This window comes from Bacillus rossius, chromosome 3 (genome assembly GCF_032445375.1).
Source record: "Bacillus rossius redtenbacheri isolate Brsri chromosome 3, Brsri_v3, whole genome shotgun sequence".
Lineage (NCBI taxonomy): Eukaryota > Metazoa > Arthropoda > Insecta > Phasmatodea > Bacillidae > Bacillus > Bacillus rossius.
Window position 1 is genome coordinate 11,846,257 of NC_086332.1, and position 17,901 is coordinate 11,864,157.

The following is a 17,901-nucleotide window of genomic DNA, read 5'->3' on the forward strand; positions in this document are numbered from 1 at the left end:
AGTGTACATCACAGCATTTACCTAGATTGCTTAGGTTTAGCTTTTAAAATGGGAAGCATATGATGTACATACTATAATTCTATATTGCACAGACCCGAATACTCGCGTTGGCAAGACTAGAGCCAAACGTCCGATCGTGCATCTTCGGTTGTTTTTTTTTCGGTTCATTGTAAATAAATATACATCTCATGATAACTAATGGTCAATTAGGTTAGGTTAGCTACATTATAAATACTTTAAAACATTGCGGACGGTTGGTTTGGATAGCTACATTATAGATACTGTGAAATCATGTAAACTGTTTCCTAGCCCTGGATAGCTACATATTAAAAAGTTATTTGCTAAGCAACCATAAAATGATTTTATAATATTTTTAATGTAGCTATACTTACCTAATGTAACCAAACTTCCCACAATGTTTTAAAGTATTTATAATGTAGCTAACCTATCCTAATCGACCGCAAAATATAATCGTCGGTCTAATTAGCAAACCTCGTAACTCCCTGAAGACAAATTTTACAAGAGAAGCAAAAAACTGAATAACTTTTTTGTTTGAACTAAATATGTGTTTAATTCATCACATAAAAGTTAAAACACCCCCTGACGTTTGTCAATCAACTCTGTGTCAGTTTTTAATTATTAAACCTTTTTTTAATGGAGTTACGAGGTTTTACAATCATAAATTCAAACTAAATATGGAGATACAAGGTTTGATAAGATATAAATATTCTTATTGGCGTAAACTTAATATTGATATTAGAACAATTTTGAGATGAATAGTTATAGCACCAAATTTATTCGTGTATTATAAAAAAGTATCTCTAACAATACAAGGGTTATTTCCGATATTGAACAGTAAGGACGGTATACAATACACAACAGCAATATTGTATAGTACATAAAATAAACATTGACTATGTATTCGTTTGAAAGAACATCAAGATAAAACTAGCTTTTAAATACTGATGAATGAGGCAATAAATATTACTCCAACAAATTGGAAAAAAAAAAATTATCCCTCAGAAAATCAATGCTTCAGTTTTGAAAAGGAAGGCTATCATAAAATAAGTGATAGTCTGACTCCATAGTTGTTTTCAGGGACTGCAAATGGTCGTGTTTAGTTTTCTTTATCTTCAGCCTCTCAGTGTACAGTGCTGGCAAACTATCAAATGGCTTAGCAGTAATGTTCTTTTTGCGAATAGGCAAGTTCTTCCACTCTTCTGTGAAACCCAACTTGTAGGAAATAACCCTATCTGGAGTGTACTTCAAGGCTCTGATATCGGTAACACATGGATCCCCAGTTATTCTGCCTGGTCTGATAGAGCTATACACTTGAGCATGATCAAATTTTTTTTAAAAACTGTGAGTCAAATAATTAACTTCATATGAACGTGGATTTCTGTGTGCTTCCCTGCAAGTTGCAATGTAGTCAGCTGGAACATTAATCTTCTTGTTTTTCAGCTTATTTTCTATCTTCGAGTGCATGGAGTCTGCCTCCATTTGTGTGTGTCCGACCTCCAGAAACTTTTGCTCTATCGTTACACACTTTGTCACCGATATCTGTAAGAGTGCATTGGCGAGAGTGACATTTCTGTTCTGATAGCAGCAACCATCACTATACAGTACCTATCAATTTGTCGGCATCGTTCCTCAAAGGTAGTTGCGACAAGATGAAGTTGCAAATTATTGTAGCAAACTCATTTGAACCCAGGCCCCTCTGTCTCGTTCCACAGATAACAGAAGCCATCTTTGGCTTTTAAATCGAAAACCGTAAAAGAAAACAATGAAAGTGCTAATTTCGTAAAGAATGTATGATGTTCTACAAGGGGTACTCATGAGATCCATGCCGAAATAATTCTTGGCTCTTGACATTCTGAAATGATGAATGGATAGCTAAATCGTATAAAATAGTTTAGACATTACCTCCAAAAATATTTGATATTATGGCCTGTATTACAAAAGTTTGAAAAGTATAATTTATTGCAATAAGTGTTTTGTATGCATAAATAACCGATGGACAATAGTTAAAGTGTTAGATAATAATAAAATGTACCTGCTCCATACGTACAAACAATATCGAAACAACTAGAATATTATTTTAAAAACAATTAACAGACAGTCCAACAATAATACTGTGTTTGTTTACTAACAAAATGGAGTTACGAGGTATGCTAATATGCAGGAAATCGACAGCTGGAGATAAGAGGTTTTCTGAAAATAGGCTTGTAGCCCATAGGGATTGTTTATTGTTATGATCTTTGGAATGGTAATAGAACACATAACTGAGTATATAGTAGTACCAAAAACCAATTATTGACAAAAAGTGGAGTTACGAGGTTTGCTAATTAGACCGACGTAATGCCGCACCGGTTTATACAATTAGAACCAGAGATTAGAGATTAGAACGGAAAAAAAAAAAGCTAGCATGATATTCGGGAGCCTTCGGGTTTGGCTCTCTCGTCTGTGAAAAGATGGCTTGCCAACGAGTATTCGGGTCTGTGCAATATAGAATGTACATCTGTCGTCGAGCGGGCTGATCCCCTTATTGGTTGTGTAGGTTCTTGGGCTAGCTCAGTTGGGGGTGGGTTTCGGGCCGCGTGGCAGTTAAGAGGATCTAGCCTGCTAATAATGAAACTACATAGGGTTTCGTGGCACTCACTCTTTTTATTGGCCACTATTTGCAATGGCACGGGGCTATCGCAGTTCCCGCCTACGACCGTTCTTAGGTGAGGCCTGACTACACGAGAATTTCCCCTTACACGGCCGCCTATGGGAAGTAGTAGGCGCCGGCGTCGCGGCGCTAACCGATGGCGTTTGTCCCAAACCGGCAGGGCTTTGATTTCCTGTCCTATAGCGAATTCAGGCAAGCACTACCTGCGGACACAGTTTCTGAAATGTCCCATTAAAATGGCGAGGTCTCGTCCATGACACAATGGTACTATTTTATCCTAGGCAATGCATGACTATACAAGCGAATAAAGATATATATATATATACATACATACGAGAGGAAAGGAAAAAATTATGAAACACTAATAAAAAGAAAACTAAACTATTTACAATAAGGCGACCCCTTGGCAATAGTTTACATACTAATCTCCATAGTTTCGAACTGCCTGACACGACTCGAAGACTGTTGCTGATCTATTCCCCGCGTCACTGACGTTAAGCCCGGAGGCCTCTATGCTCACCCGTTTCACTCGTCTTGGCGAGAGCTCGCGGCCGACACGTCACTCCTCCGCGGTTCTCCAGACGCGACTCCTCTCTGCTCGCGCCGACCCCCTCCCCGCGCGCGTCTCGTGCAGCATCTCACGTCCTCGTGGACGGGAACCCGCGACTTGTTCACCCCGTGCATATTAAAATACATGTTATTTACCCTTCTAATTTAAATTATACATGATGGATGATATTATAGTTTTTACAATAAAAATTATGTCCTGCTGAAAGAAAAGAAAATATACATAAAAAAACTACGTCGGAGGGACACTGATTTATTGAAGGTGGCACCACTGGCTCCCGCACACGCCCGCGCACAGAAGAAGGCGGTGACGCGCCATAACGGCCTGTAGGAGCTAGGGTGGCCTCTGGGTCGACGTCAAATGCCCCCCCCTCCCACAAGGCCATTATGCGCGTCAACGTCTCTTAATCGCATCTGCCGTTGCACTCGTTGATCGTAGAAACGAGAGGGTAGGAAGTGTCTTGGCCTCTGGTGTGTATCGTGTGTGGGTGTCTCGCGAAGGGTGGCAGTAAACTCATGACACTGAGTCGGGATCCTGTGTTAGTGTGGTGGCTTGCCTTTGGTAGGTTATTGCACTGAAATTCCCGTAAGTAGGTGGGTACCCGCCGTATCCTCCTAGGTCGGGAGTTTTCCCCAGATTCGCTTCTGGAAATTGAGGGGCTGAGCGAACAGTTGGGGTCTAATGTCCTGCCCTTTCCCCCCATCCTCGTGGTTGGGATGGCAGACCACCCCGAAGATCCTGGTTCACCTGTCAGGACCCCCATCAGTTCTTCCTCCATCCCCTCTGTGTCCCCCCGTTCTGTATCTGAGTCTGGTTCGGTGACGGTCATAATGAACGACGAGTCCGCCAGACTCGTATTGAGGGGCCAGAGAGGGGTGTCTGGGTCTTTCCCCTCCTCGTCCTCCCCGTCCGTGTCCGGTTCCGTGATGAACTGGATCACGTTTGTGTCGGCGGTCGTTTCGTCTGGTTCCCCAAATGTCCTGGCTGGTTCCATTACGCTCTCTTCTGCCCCTCCTGTCTCCGTTCCTTTCATGGCTGCCCCTGTGTCGGCTGCCGGTCGCGTCTCTGTCACGTCTCCTTGTTCTTTCTGTCCCGCCATGTCCTCGTCCCACCTTCCGTCCATGTCACGGCTGGCTTGGTTTGCGTCGGTGACTGGTGTAGAGGCAGACCCCTCTCCCCTGTCCGTGTCCCTTGGAGCTTGTCTCTCCCCCGCGGCTAGGCGCAGTTGGTCTCTGTGAATTTTTGCGGGCCTCCCGCTTGGTGTACGTATTAAGTACGATGTGGCCCCCGCCTGTCGCAGAACGGTCCTGGGGCCCGCCCATTTCGGGGCTAGACCTGCACAAAAGTTCTTTGCCCTTGACGACAGAGGATGCTGTCGGACGTACACTTGGTCCCCGGGGTTCAGAGTAGGGGGGGGTCTAGTGGACTGTGGTGTCGTCTGCTGTAGATAGGCCTCCTGTCTCCGCCTAGCCCTCTCCTGCATTCTGGTCAGCTCGGTATTGAGACATTCGCCCCATCCGGCTTCTGTGGCTGCCGCCTCTACCCGGCATTCTCCTGGCAGCGCCAGGTTCCGCCCCATGACCAGCTCTGCCGGCGAGTAGCCCGTGGCGGCACTCGTACGACGCCTCAGACAGTATAAGAGGTTCGGCAAATGGGTATCCCATTTTGAATGGTCCTCTCCCAACCGGAGACGGAGCTGAGCCTTTATCTCTTGGTTCCGTCTCTCGGTTGGGTTGGCCCTCGGGTGATACGTCGGCGTCGTGTGGTGGCTCACCCCCCACCTTCTGCAGGCCTGTTTCCAGCGGGCTCCCGTGAACTGACATCCGTTGTCCGATAGGAGCACCGCTGGGTACCCGAAGCGAGGGGCTACCTCTCCGTCGATCAGCGCTATCAACGTTCCCGACCGGACGTTGGAGACCGGATAGGCCTCGACCCATCTGGTAAACAGGTCTGTTAGTACTACAAGGAAGCGCTTGCCTTTGCTGCTGCGGGGATAGGGCCCCATGATATCTAGAGCTAGTGTGTGGAATGGGTGTTGCGGGCGGCGAGGTCGCTGTTGCTCCTCGCCGTCTGTCCTCCGGGCCTTGCGCTGCTGGCAAGTGTGGCAGCGTCGGACGTATTCCCGGACATCGTGTCCCATGCCGGGCCAGTGGAAGGAGACCCTGATTGCCTCCGCGGTTTGTTCGGCCCCGGGGTGGCCTGCTAGCTGGTGATCATGGAAATAACCCAGTATGGCCGCGCGGGCCCCCTTCGGGGCGTGAGTTCGCCAAGCATCCCCACCTCCCGGCACCCGCGTCTGCAGGACCCCGTCCACGCAGCGCTGATCCGGTACCACCTGGTTCCCGCACGCCTCCACGGCGGCCTTCGAGACGTCGTCCCCCCGCTGAACCCGCTGCACGGCGCTAATCAGCTGGGAGAGAGTGTCCACTGCCTCGGGTTCAGTGACTGGTTCCTCCTGTGTTACCGCGTACAATGCCGCGGGCCCCATCTGGTCTCCCGTGACGGGTGCGCGCCCTGACGGAGGAAGCAGATCGTCCCACGTGCCCTCGTCCTCAAAGATGTCCTCTGGGTTAGGATGTCGTGACAATTCATCGGCAAGTTGGTTAGTCCTCCCTGGCACGTGTTCCACTGTGAATGCAAAGTTTTGGAGGGTCACAGCCCACCGGGTAAATTTACTCTTCCTCCCTTGCATCGAGTTCAACCATTTTAAACACTGATTGTCCGTCCTAAGAGTAAACTCCCGCCCTTCCAGATGGTGTTGGTACCGCTTGACAGCCCACACCACTGCCAAGCACTCCTGTTCATTCACATCGTAGTTCCGGGCGGCCGGCCCGAATTTGGCACTGGAATACTCCATCACGCGTCGCTCGCCATTGGGTCCGACCTGGTACAACACGGCCCCCATACCTACTTGACTCGCGTCCGTTTGTAGGTACAGGGGTTCGCCCGGCACCAGCCGTGCGAGGGTGTGACTGTCCTTGAACAAGCGCTTGACAGTAGCCAGGGCGCGGTCGGCCTCCGCGGTCCACCTGTATTTTTTTTTGGGGGATAGCAAGTCCGTCATGGGGGCCGTCACCGCTGCGAAGTCCGGTATGAAGGACCGCAGCCAGTTCAGGAGCCCCATGAGTCTTTGCAGCTGTTTTCTCGTCTGTGGAGCCGCCTTGGACGCGATCAGGTCCAGGTGCTCCGGGAGAGGGCGGCACCCCTTCTCACTGACGACATGCCCCAGGAATCTGATCTCCGTTGCCCCGATATGGCACTTGTGCGGGGCGCAGGTCAGCCCGTGTCTGGCCAGCCGTTCGAGGACCAATGCCAGGTGATGCGCATGGTCCTCCCACGTCCGTGACCAGACGATCACGTCGTCCAGATAGGCCGTGACGAAGTCGCCCACGAACCCATCCAGGACGCGGACCATCATGGCCTGGAATGTCGAGGGGGCGTCCATCAGCCCGAACGGCATGGCTCGGAACTGAAACCTGCGTCCGTCCGGGGCCGTAAACGCGGTCTTAGGACGGTCTTCCTGCCTGACGGGGACTTGCCAATACCCGGACCTTAGATCAAGTGACGTAAATATACGGGCGTCCCCCAAGCCTGCCAACGCGTCTGCAATGTTTATCAGTGGTGGTGGGGCGGGTATGGTGACAGAGTTCACGGGTTTGAAGTTCACACAGAACCTCAAGGTCCCGTCCTTCTTCTTAGCCATGACGATTTGGCTATTGTACGGAGATTCACTAGCTTCTATTACTCCGTTCTGGAGCATTTCGGTTATCTGTTCCTGCACTACCTGACGGTCTTTGAGTCCAAACTCCCGCGGCTTTACGTATATGGGACTGTGTGGCTTTGTAGGGATGGCATGTTCCGTCACCGTTGTCCGCCGCAGCATGTCTGTGGCCGCGAACACTAACGGTTGCTGCGACAACACGCCCTCGAACAACCCTGTGTAATTTGGTGGCACGTCATGAGTGAGGTCTGCCAGCTGGATCTGTGGTGAGGGAGGAACAGGGCCCGCCCGGCCCACGCCGTACAGCGTTCGGCGCCCCTGACGGCCCACGTGCAACTTACTGTCCTTGATGTCAATGGCGGCGTCCTCCTGGACCAGCCAAGGCAGGCCCAGGATCAACTCCTCCCGCAGTCCACGCATCACCAGGGCGCTAGTCCGACTGAATAAGTCACGAACACCGATGGTTACCTGTGCGCGTCCAGACGTGGACGCGCTTGTCCCCTCCGTTGCCAGTTGCACCTCGTCCTCGTGTGGCTCCAAGTCCTCGTCCGGCACCAGGTGGGCGGAGACAAAAGAGTGGGTCGCCGCCGTGTCCACCAACGCGTGGACGGGACGGCCGTTCAGGAGCACTGGCACCCGGAGCAGCGCCGCCTGGTCCGTGCCCAGCTGTCCCAGCTGTGCTGGAGGAGCCCCCTGCTCCTCTGGTGGTGACCTGTCCCCTGCTGTTGGACTGCTACTGGCTCCCCCGTCTGCTGTGGCGTCCATGCTGCGGTTCCCGTGGTCCCTCGTGTCTCTTCCGAGCTGCCCAGTGGGGCTGTCACTTTTGGCGGGCGACGTCCCTGTGTTCCTCTCGTCCCTGTGGCTGGTGTCATGGCGGGCGTCGTTGGGCTGACTCGTCCTCGGGCTCGGTGAGGTCTTTTCTGTCATGTTGTCCGGGTTCGTATCTAGGAGGCAGTGGCCGACTCTGTCCCTGCCCCCTATTGTCCGTTTCCCGGATGGCGTCCTTCCCTTTCCATCTTCCTCCACAACTCCGCCTTGGTTGGACACTCCGCGTGCCAGTGATACTCCGGGCTGCGGCAATACTGACACCTGGGTGGACGGTTGTCACTCGTCCGCTGATTCGTACTCCGCTCCTCTGACCGTGTTCTGGTCTCCCGTGTGGGTCCCCCTGTCGTCCTCTGCCCTTGTGGTGTGGCCCCGCCCCTGTATCGGACCAATGTCATTGCGTCCTCGGGTGTCACAGTCTCTTGTGACATCACTGGTGTCATCCTAGGCTCCCGTCGTGACTCTCTTGCCCAGAGTTCCCTCCTACTTGCTGCCAAGTCCATTTCAGTCTCCCGGGCCAGCTCCACGAACTCGGATACCTCTAGGTCCACGGCCCGTCGCAGAAAAGGGCGTAGCGACGGCAACAACTGTTCGCATATTACGGGCATGACCTCGCTCACTGTTCTCTCCGGCCCCACTCGCCGGTGCAACCGCACCTTCCTATAGATAAATGATTCGGCGCTCTCCCCTGCGGCCTGTGGTACACTGTAAAGTTGTCGCTGACACTCGGCTCGTGCCAGTGGTCCGTTGAACCGCCTCTCTAGTGCTCGCTCGAATTCTCCCCACTCGGATAGATAGTCCCCCGTGTCCGTCCACCATTTCGCCGCCCGGCCCCGTAACTGGCCACACACTCTCGTCACCCAGTCCCTTCGTGGCACTCCCCTAAGCCTGTCCACACACGCGGCTACAAACGCACTCGGATCTTCGTGCGGTTCTCCCGCAAACTCCGGTAATGGGCTAGCCACCTCGACCACTCGCATCACTATACTCGGATGACCATGACCTATGGGCTCTCTAACGCCCTCGTCGCGGTGACCCGGTAAATGACTCCCCGATTGTCTGTCATTACTCTCCCCGCTACTCTTCACGTCCGCTAGTCCCCATGGGCATTCGCACGAAAGGTCCTGTCCGTGTCTCCCCCTGAACGGAAGTCCACACCCCACACACGTGTCCATCACCCTCGCCTTTGTCTCATCCGGTCCCTCCATTTTTCCGGTCGTCACCCGGCTTCACTTGGTTATCCGATCCTTCTCGGCTCGGTCGGCGAACTCGCCTCCCGGCGCGCGATAAGCCGCAGCGCGATACCGCGCGAATTCGAGCCCGGCGTGGGTCGCGCCGCCTTATCTCTCTCCCGCGTGAACCTGATCCCGGCGTGGATGCGTCTCCTTATCTCTTTCCCGCGCCGCTCCTTCCGCCTGCTTCCGCCGCTCCGCCGCGCCAGGCAGCTCCCGCGCCGTTCGCGTGACGCAACTCGCGCTACGTCGCACGCTACTCCAGTCCATATAATGTCCGTGATGTCCTTTCCGCCCACTTTGTCCGTGTTCTTGGCAACCCGCACTTTGCCAAATTACGCCCTTTGAGACAAAATTTCGAAAGTTTGAAAGTTTTTAAAAAAAATTGAAAGTTTTGAAAATTTGAAAGTTTGAGAATGCGTTGCCACCTAGTTGGGGGCCACTTGTCGTCGAGCGGGCTGATCCCCTTATTGGTTGTGTAGGTTCTTGGGCTAGCTCAGTTGGGGGTGGGTTTCGGGCCGCGTGGCAGTTAAGAGGATCTAGCCTGCTAATAATGAAACTACATAGGGTTTCGTGGCACTCACTCTTTTTATTGGCCACTATTTGCACTGGCACGGGGCTATCGCAGTTCCCGCCTACGACCGTTCTTAGGTGAGGCCTGACTACACGAGAATTTCCCCTTACACGGCCGCCTATGGGAAGTAGTAGGCGCCGGCGTCGCGGCGCTAACCGATGGCGTTTGTCCCAAACCGGCAGGGCTTTGATTTCCTGTCCTATAGCGAATTCAGGCAAGCACTACCTGCGGACACAGTTTCTGAAATGTCCCATTAAAATGGCGAGGTCTCGTCCATGACACAATGGTACTATTTTATCCTAGGCAATGCATGACTATACAAGCGAATAAAGATATATATATATATACATACATACGAGAGGAAAGGAAAAAATTATGAAACACTAATAAAAAGAAAACTAAACTATTTACAATAAGGCGACCCCTTGGCAATAGTTTACATACTAATCTCCATAGTTTCGAACTGCCTGACACGACTCGAAGACTGTTGCTGATCTATTCCCCGCGTCACTGACGTTAAGCCCGGAGGCCTCTATGCTCACCCGTTTCACTCGTCTTGGCGAGAGCTCGCGGCCGACACGTCACTCCTCCGCGGTTCTCCAGACGCGACTCCTCTCTGCTCGCGCCGACCCCCTCCCCGCGCGCGTCTCGTGCAGCATCTCACGTCCTCGTGGACGGGAACCCGCGACTTGTTCACCCCGTGCATATTAAAATACATGTTATTTACCCTTCTAATTTAAATTATACATGATGGATGATATTATAGTTTTTACAATAAAAATTATGTCCTGCTGAAAGAAAAGAAAATATACATAAAAAACTACGTCGGAGGGACACTGATTTATTGAAGGTGGCACCACTGGCTCCCGCACACGCCCGCGCACAGAAGAAGGCGGTGACGCGCCATAACGGCCTGTAGGAGCTAGGGTGGCCTCTGGGTCGACGTCACATCATAGGCTTTCCTTTTAAAATACCATTTCTTATGTAATAATGATGGCACAAATTTAGTTTCAGAACTTTAAATAATTCATGTTATGTTTTAACCATTTGCTAATACATTGATATAAATAAGTCCAAATATTGAGCTAATAATGTTAAGCCACATTTAATTACTCAGGTATATGCTCTGTGCCTGTATTTACTCTATGGTGTTGATAATTTCAACACATCTATGCCACAGAATAAACAATTGGTACCCAATACCAATTGTTTATTCTGTGTCTATGCTACAATTGGGTATTTTTACGTTTGTCGACGAAAGTTTGAGGTTATAATTGTACTTTTCAATCAAAATGGTAAGTGTCGAGATTCTAGCATTACGTAAAAAACTTGATACAGTAATAATTGAAGTTGACGTTTTTAAATTTCTATAATAATTCCTGTCAGTTTATTCGGGACTGCTGAAGTTAGCTCTATACGGTGGCTTTACCGGCCGGCCGGATGCGTTTGGGTAGTATCCTTGTACACAAATGCATACCGTTATTTTCTTTTATATAATAACATAGTACTTAGAAATATAAGGTAAATATTTACAATCGCGGTAGATGCCAAAAAAAATGCTAAAAATCTGAAAATACTTTTATTCTGTGCCCTTTCACTTCCTCTTTTCAAAACAACCGGCGGAGGTAAGAAATTCCAAATACTTTAGGAGATATCGAATTTTTTAATTTCATCATATGTAGAGTCGCGGTATATGCCAAAAAAAATGCTAAACATCTGAAAATACCTTTATTATATGCTCTTCAACTTCCTCTTTTCATTAAAAGCGGCGGAGATTAGAAATTCCAAATACTTTAGGAGATATCAAATTTTTAAATTTCAGCACAAAACCAGCGCATTCCTGTGGCGTGCGTGCACCATTGTTTCTTGTTTACGTACGAGTATCTATTTTTTTATTGGATAATGTCGTCACGTGATTGTTCGTGATAGGCCAGAATTCAAACGAACCAATACGTGATTATTTAGTTCATTTATTGTTTAAAATGGTGTTTAATTACAGCCTCCAACTTAGGTGAGTTTTTAACGTTTCTAATTTTAAAGTCTTATTTGTTATTTTGATATTGTTGCGCAAGTAATAAGTAACAAAAAAAATTTACGTGAGTTGTTACTGTACATCCTTTGTTACGGGTTTGTTAGGTAAGGTCAGTTACATTATAAATAATTTAAAACTAAAGAATAATTAAAATTAATTCACATTATTTTTAATATCACCTTAGTTTTAAAGTATTTATAATGTAACTGACCTGACCTAATCGACCATTTTAGTTTACTGTTCACCCTCTGTCCGGGTTTGTTTGGTCAGGTCAGTTACATTATAAATATTTTAAAACTAAACATCCATTAAAATTAATTCACAAAATAATTTTTAATGTCGGCTAAGTTTGAAAGTATTAATAATGTAACTGACCTGACCTAATCAACCATTTTATTAATTACGCATTCACGATTCACGTATTCACGAACACACGGCAAAATAACAAAAATGGCGCTGCTCGAATGGTTCCACAGGTCTTGTATTGCAAAATTAAAAAATTCGATATCTCCTAAAGTATTTGGAATTTCTTATCTCCGCCGCTTTTAATGAAAAGAGGAAGTTGAAGAGCATATGATAAAGGTATTTTAGGATTTTTTACATTTTTTTTTGGCATCTACCGCGACTCTACATATGATGAAATTAAAAAATTCGATATCTCCTAAAGTATTTGGAATTTCTTATCTCCGCCGGTTGATTTGAAAAGAGGAAGTGAAAGAGCATAGAATAAAAGTATTTTCGGATTTTTAGCATTTTTTTTGGCATCTACCGCGATTGTAAATATTTACCAAATATAAACAATCACAAGTCTGTTAAGTAAAATTAATTATATCTTCGCGGCTTTTGTTAATAAAACGGGGAATACTTTTCTCGAAAACTTAAAACGTATCCCATATTTACCCTGAAAACAGCATTTCTAAATGCCTACTGGTTTCTGAGAAAACACCGTTTATAGGTTACATTACAATGTCTGTACAGTGATGCGGCTGTTACCATTTTTTTTTCTTTACCGTGTGTGTTTAGGTTTTGGAGAACTGAAGTCAAATATTGAGAATGGTCGATTAATTTAGGTTGGTAACATTAAAAATACTTTAAAAGATTGTGGAGTGTTAGTTTGACCTAACCAACCGTTCACACGATTTCACAGTATTTTTTCTGTAGTTATGCTAACTTAAATCGACCGTCCACACTTTTTTTAAAGCATTTTTAATGTGACTCGACTATTCTCTTATTTCTCAGTCTCATAATTTTATGTAAGATGAAAGACAACATGATATCTTTCATGCATGTTTTTATCCAGTAATATGTGCTACTGAAGTTGCTGGTGCAAGCTGTAAACTTCGGAACTCTTCGAGCCTCGGAATTGACTTGTGTGAACTGGTTGCTACACTACGTTGCAATTCATAGTAACCATAAAAATTTTTAAAGTATTTTTAACGTAGCTATACTATCAATCCACAATGTTGTTAAGCATATTTAATGAAGCTAATCTAATCTAAATGAACATTTTTATGATGTAACAAATTTGTAATGTTTATACCCAACATGCATGAACGCGGCCTTATAATGTTAAGTTTGCCCATCCTGTGATTCTCCAATAAAATAATGTTAAAAAAATGGCGAAAGCAGCATCAATATATCTGTATTATAATGTAAGCTATAAACAGTAATTTATCAGAAACCAGTTGGAATATAAAGATGCTGTTTTCAAGGTAAAAACTAGAACGTCTCTAGTTTTTTGGAAAAAGCATTTTCAAAATTTTATTATTAATTTCTGGCAAAAACTGCTACGTAAGAAGGTATTGCAAACAAGAGATGAAGTTCTGAAGGTGAACTGATGAACTCCCTCTACAAACTACTGGGAAGTATAGTTGTAATTTTCTTGCATATCAGCTTTTCTGTGAATAAAATTCAGAAAATGGTTTCTTCGAAGACTAAATACAATACTCTGTATACCCATTGTTTCTAATTCCCACCAGTTTCTGAGAAATTACAGTTTATTGGTTACATTAGGTAGCTTGTGCAATGTTGCGGACGTCACCGTTGAACTTTTTAGTGTAGCATATTTATCCTGTGGCTCTCGATCTATAAGTACATATATATTTTGAATTTGGATTTTGTGACGCTGTGGAAGGTAAATAAGAAAAAAAAATGTAAGTCTGTATTGTGAATCCAAACCCCAGTGTCAACCTTTGACAGGGATATTTTTAAGAAAAATTTCTTTGCTGAGGGAGCTACAATTTTCAAGCGTTACAAAAATTACGATTGCATGAGGGCAATAGTTAGGTACGTGGTGGGGGAACTGTTGGAGGAGAGTGCATCACCGGTGATGCTTCCCCAACACATGTGCCAGCAGTTGAATGGGAAAATGGGAAGGGGGGATAGGTAAATAGTATAACATGCTATATGCTAGTTTTAATGGCTGGAAGGGGAGATGGCAGGTGAGAGTTAGAAATGGCACAGTGATTTCATAACAGCTAAAGATTGATGCTACCACATTCATTTAATTTAAAATATCTACAGATTTATTTATTTGTGTGGAAAAGAGTTATTGATTTGTTCAATTAACACTTTATATCTTTAATTTTTACATAAAGAGTGCGATTGAAAATGTAAATAATTTATCTCGATCTGTACCTAATTAGCTAGAAGTTTCACTTCCGTTATGCGTGGACTCCATGCACACTGATGTTTCTTAGCAATATGGAGGTGCGAAGCACCAATTTGTTACGTGCGATAGTACTGCTAAAATCACCCCTGCCAAGGATTGATGATTGGCTTTGGATGTACAGTAGAGACTTACATTTTCTTTTTCCAATTTGTACTTACATTCCACTGCGTTATAAAATCCAAATACAAAATAAACACATTCTTATATAGGGAGAACCACAATATCTGCAACGCAGTTAAAACTCAAAATGGTGGCGTCAATACACTGGCTTAATGCAAACAAAAAAACTAATTTTTCGAAAACCAGTAGGTATGTATGAACACTGTTTTCAGGATGAAACAAGGAACATTTTTAATACTGAATAACACTACTTTCGGATTTTTATTTACGGAAAAGCAGTGACATAGAAAACTACCTTTTTGAACACTGCAGACATTCCTATATTTACCCTAAAAGATGAATTTCCAAATTCCTACAGGTTTCTGAGAAATTACCATTTATGGGTTAGAGTAGGTAGCCTGCGCAGTGACGTGGCCATCACTATGTTATGCTATATCAGCGTAGCCGAGACATGTTTTCCACTAGAGATTGTCCTGATTGTTGTCGCCACCCTACTGTGTACTTGATCCTGTGGTTCTCCAAAGAGCCTTAGGCATACAGCGTAGCTGAGGCTGTTTTCAGAAGGACAGTGATGTTTAATGTCCATGTGTTACATTTGGAGCCAAGACTGTTTACCACACTAATAAGGCAGTTATGCGAGTATGAAGTTCAAATAAATTTTATTTGAAATCTAAGCCCAAGATGATATTTAAATATGTTGAAAAACTAATCTTGCATGCTCTGTCAGATGCTGGGCTGCCGCGGGCTTTCGGCGGGGGCTGGCAAGGGCAGAAGAGTGGTGGTGACAGGCATGGGAGTGGTGTCGCCTCTGGGCTGTGGTCTGGAGCAGTCGTGGAGCGCACTACTGGCTGGCGAGTGTGGGATGACGCGCCTGCCGGCAGACCGGTATGGGAAGCTGCCCTGCCAGGTAGCAGCTCTCGTGCCCACGGGACCTGGCCCCGGCCAGCTACACATCTCCCGATGCTTCTCCAAGAGCGAGCTCCGCTCCATGTCGCTGGCCACCGCCTACGCGCTCGTCGCAGCCGACGAGGCCCTCCGAGCTGCTGACTGGGCCCCCCAGGAAGAAGAAGAGCTTTGCAGGACTGGGGTGGCTGTTGGCATGGGCATGATTGATCTGGAAGATGTTGCTGCCACTTCAGTTGCTCTTCACAAAAGTTACAACCAAGTAAGCCCATTTTTCGTGCCACGTGTGTTGGTCAACATGGCAGCTGGACACATAAGCATCAAGTACGGCTTCCGCGGACCAAATCACGCGGTCTCCACGGCGTGTGCTACGGGGGCACATGCCATCGGTGATGCTTTCAGGTTCATCAAGAATGGTGATGCAGATGTGATGGTTTGCGGGGGCACCGAAGCTTGCGTGAGTCCTCTTGCAATCGCTGGGTTCTGTCGTTTGCGGGCACTAAGCACGTCTTTCAACGATAGTCCCGGCAGAGCTTCCCGGCCTTTCGACAGAGATAGAGAAGGCTTCGTGATGGGTGAAGGCTCTGCAGTTTTGGTCTTGGAAGAATTGAGCCACGCAGTGTCGAGAAATGCCAGGATCTTTGCCGAAGTGTTGGGATACGGATTGTCGGGAGATGCATCGCACTTAACCTCTCCGAGAGCGGATGGCTCAGGTGCTATACTGGCCATGAAAAGGGCCCTGGGGGAAGCAGAAGTAAACATAGAGGACGTAGGTTATATAAATGCCCATGCAACTTCCACCCCTGTAGGTGATGCTATCGAGACCAGAGCAATAAAAATGTTGTTTGGTGAGCATGCTGCAGGCCTGGCAGTGTCCTCCACGAAGGGAGCTCACGGGCACCTCCTGGGGGCCGCTGGAAACTTGGAGACTGTGTTCACAATAATGGCGTGCTCAACATCTTGGCTGCCACCAACCATAAACATTGAGAACCTTTCAGAGGACATGGATCTCAACTACGTGGCCAATGTGAAGCAAGAGTGGCTTGCGACTGCTGCCTCGAAACAGCGGATAGCTCTTAAAAATGCTTTTGGTTTTGGGGGAACAAATTGTTCGCTTTGTATCAGTCAGTTTACAGGAACATGAGTTTATCCTCTGTTGCAATCAGTTCATATGTAGTGAAAGTAACCAAAGTGTACTTGTGTACCCAATTCCAAGCAGTTGGTATAATACTGATTCATGTTTCCATTTCAGCCACAAATTAATAATCTTATTTTTTTATTTGATTATTCTTTATTTGTGGACATGTATCATGGAGAAGTAATCAGCTCTGACTTTTTGTATGGGAGCATTTCAGCATTTGCCTGGAGTGGTTACAGAAAACTTCGGAAAACCGCGATCAAAATATGTGGAAAACTGAATTAATTGGAGTTTAGTGTTTCCTTAGACACTATGAAGAGTAAGGTGGTGTTGGGGCAGCAATAGAATGCATTGGAGGGAGAAACTGGAATACCTCAAGAAAACCTATCAGCTTGCAGTTACAAACGTCACATTTTTCAATTGCGAAAAATCTGGGTTTGACCCCACAGTTATCAAACTACTCTACCACTGTAGTCCCCAGAGTGAATTGACTGAGATTCAAACTGAAGTCCTCCCCAACACAAGTTAATTTTACAGTGCTACTTGTTTTGAATGATAATGTCCTTAAGGCTGTGCTATTAAACTAAAAAGATATGTTGATGTCATTAATATTTATGAATTTTTTTTAACTAAAAGAAATTTGATGTGATATTAGTAACAAATAAATATTATTTTATCAAAAAATTTGACTTTTTAATCCATATTCAATAAATGTTTAAATCTGCTCATAAGTGTCAGTGTTTAGTGTTTAATTTGCTGTTTGTGGCATGATTTTAATGGAGGAATCTGAGCAGCATCGCCATGGAAAACCTGGATACTAGAGATATCAAAGTATAGACATGTTATCAATTCCGATGCTGAAAAAGATTTTTTCTTCAGTTCCCAACTCAATTCAGGTTCCGGATTGTTGGTTTACATAATGTTAGTTTAAGATCAGTTGTACACATTAAATAAATAAATACAGTCAAACCTCTATCTATCGTTTTTCAGGGGACCAACAAAAAAATTCAGTAGATGCGGACATTCAATAGATGTGGACTTCACTATAAGAATTTTTAAAAAAATAATATTCCAACCTCAAAATTAGTGTCAGAAATATATCAGTTGAAAAATAAATACAAATGAAAGTATTTTTTACTTAATTCAATTTACACTTCCAAAAAAAAAAAACATACACACAATAAATCTGCATGGCAATTAAAGTCTTTTTCAATATCCTGAAGTCTGAAATATGTTTACTCATGTCATCAAATGTAGAGCTGTACTGAAGAAGCCGATTTTGCCAATATTTAGTTGAATCAGCATTTCTGCCGACTTCCGATACGCTTGTTAATTTTTGGCTGATATTACTGAAAAACGAGAGACTGCCATAATAACCTAAAAATCCACGAGTATCCTTTTCACTTTTCGCAGTAGTACTGCATTCTTTCAGATCGCATTATTTCT

At 45.8% G+C, this 17,901-nt stretch overlaps 1 protein-coding gene across 2 annotated transcripts in view; it reads left to right on the top strand.

The window, feature by feature from the left end:
* The window catches only part of LOC134530221 (3-oxoacyl-[acyl-carrier-protein] synthase, mitochondrial), a 36,181-nt gene extending 19,042 nt beyond the window's left edge, over positions 1–17,139 (top strand). The window contains exons 1-2 of one of the 2 annotated variants that reach the window (XM_063364890.1): positions 10,752–10,886; positions 15,142–17,139. In XM_063364890.1, the coding sequence (XP_063220960.1) occupies positions 10,884–10,886; positions 15,142–16,461 (1,323 nt within the window). In that variant the 5' untranslated portion in view covers positions 10,752–10,883 and the 3' untranslated portion in view covers positions 16,462–17,139. Of the gene's footprint in view, positions 1–10,751; positions 10,887–15,141 lie in introns of those variants that run through there. The other variant, XM_063364891.1, reaches the window with a different exon arrangement.
* Positions 17,140–17,901: the final 762 nt, after the last annotated feature.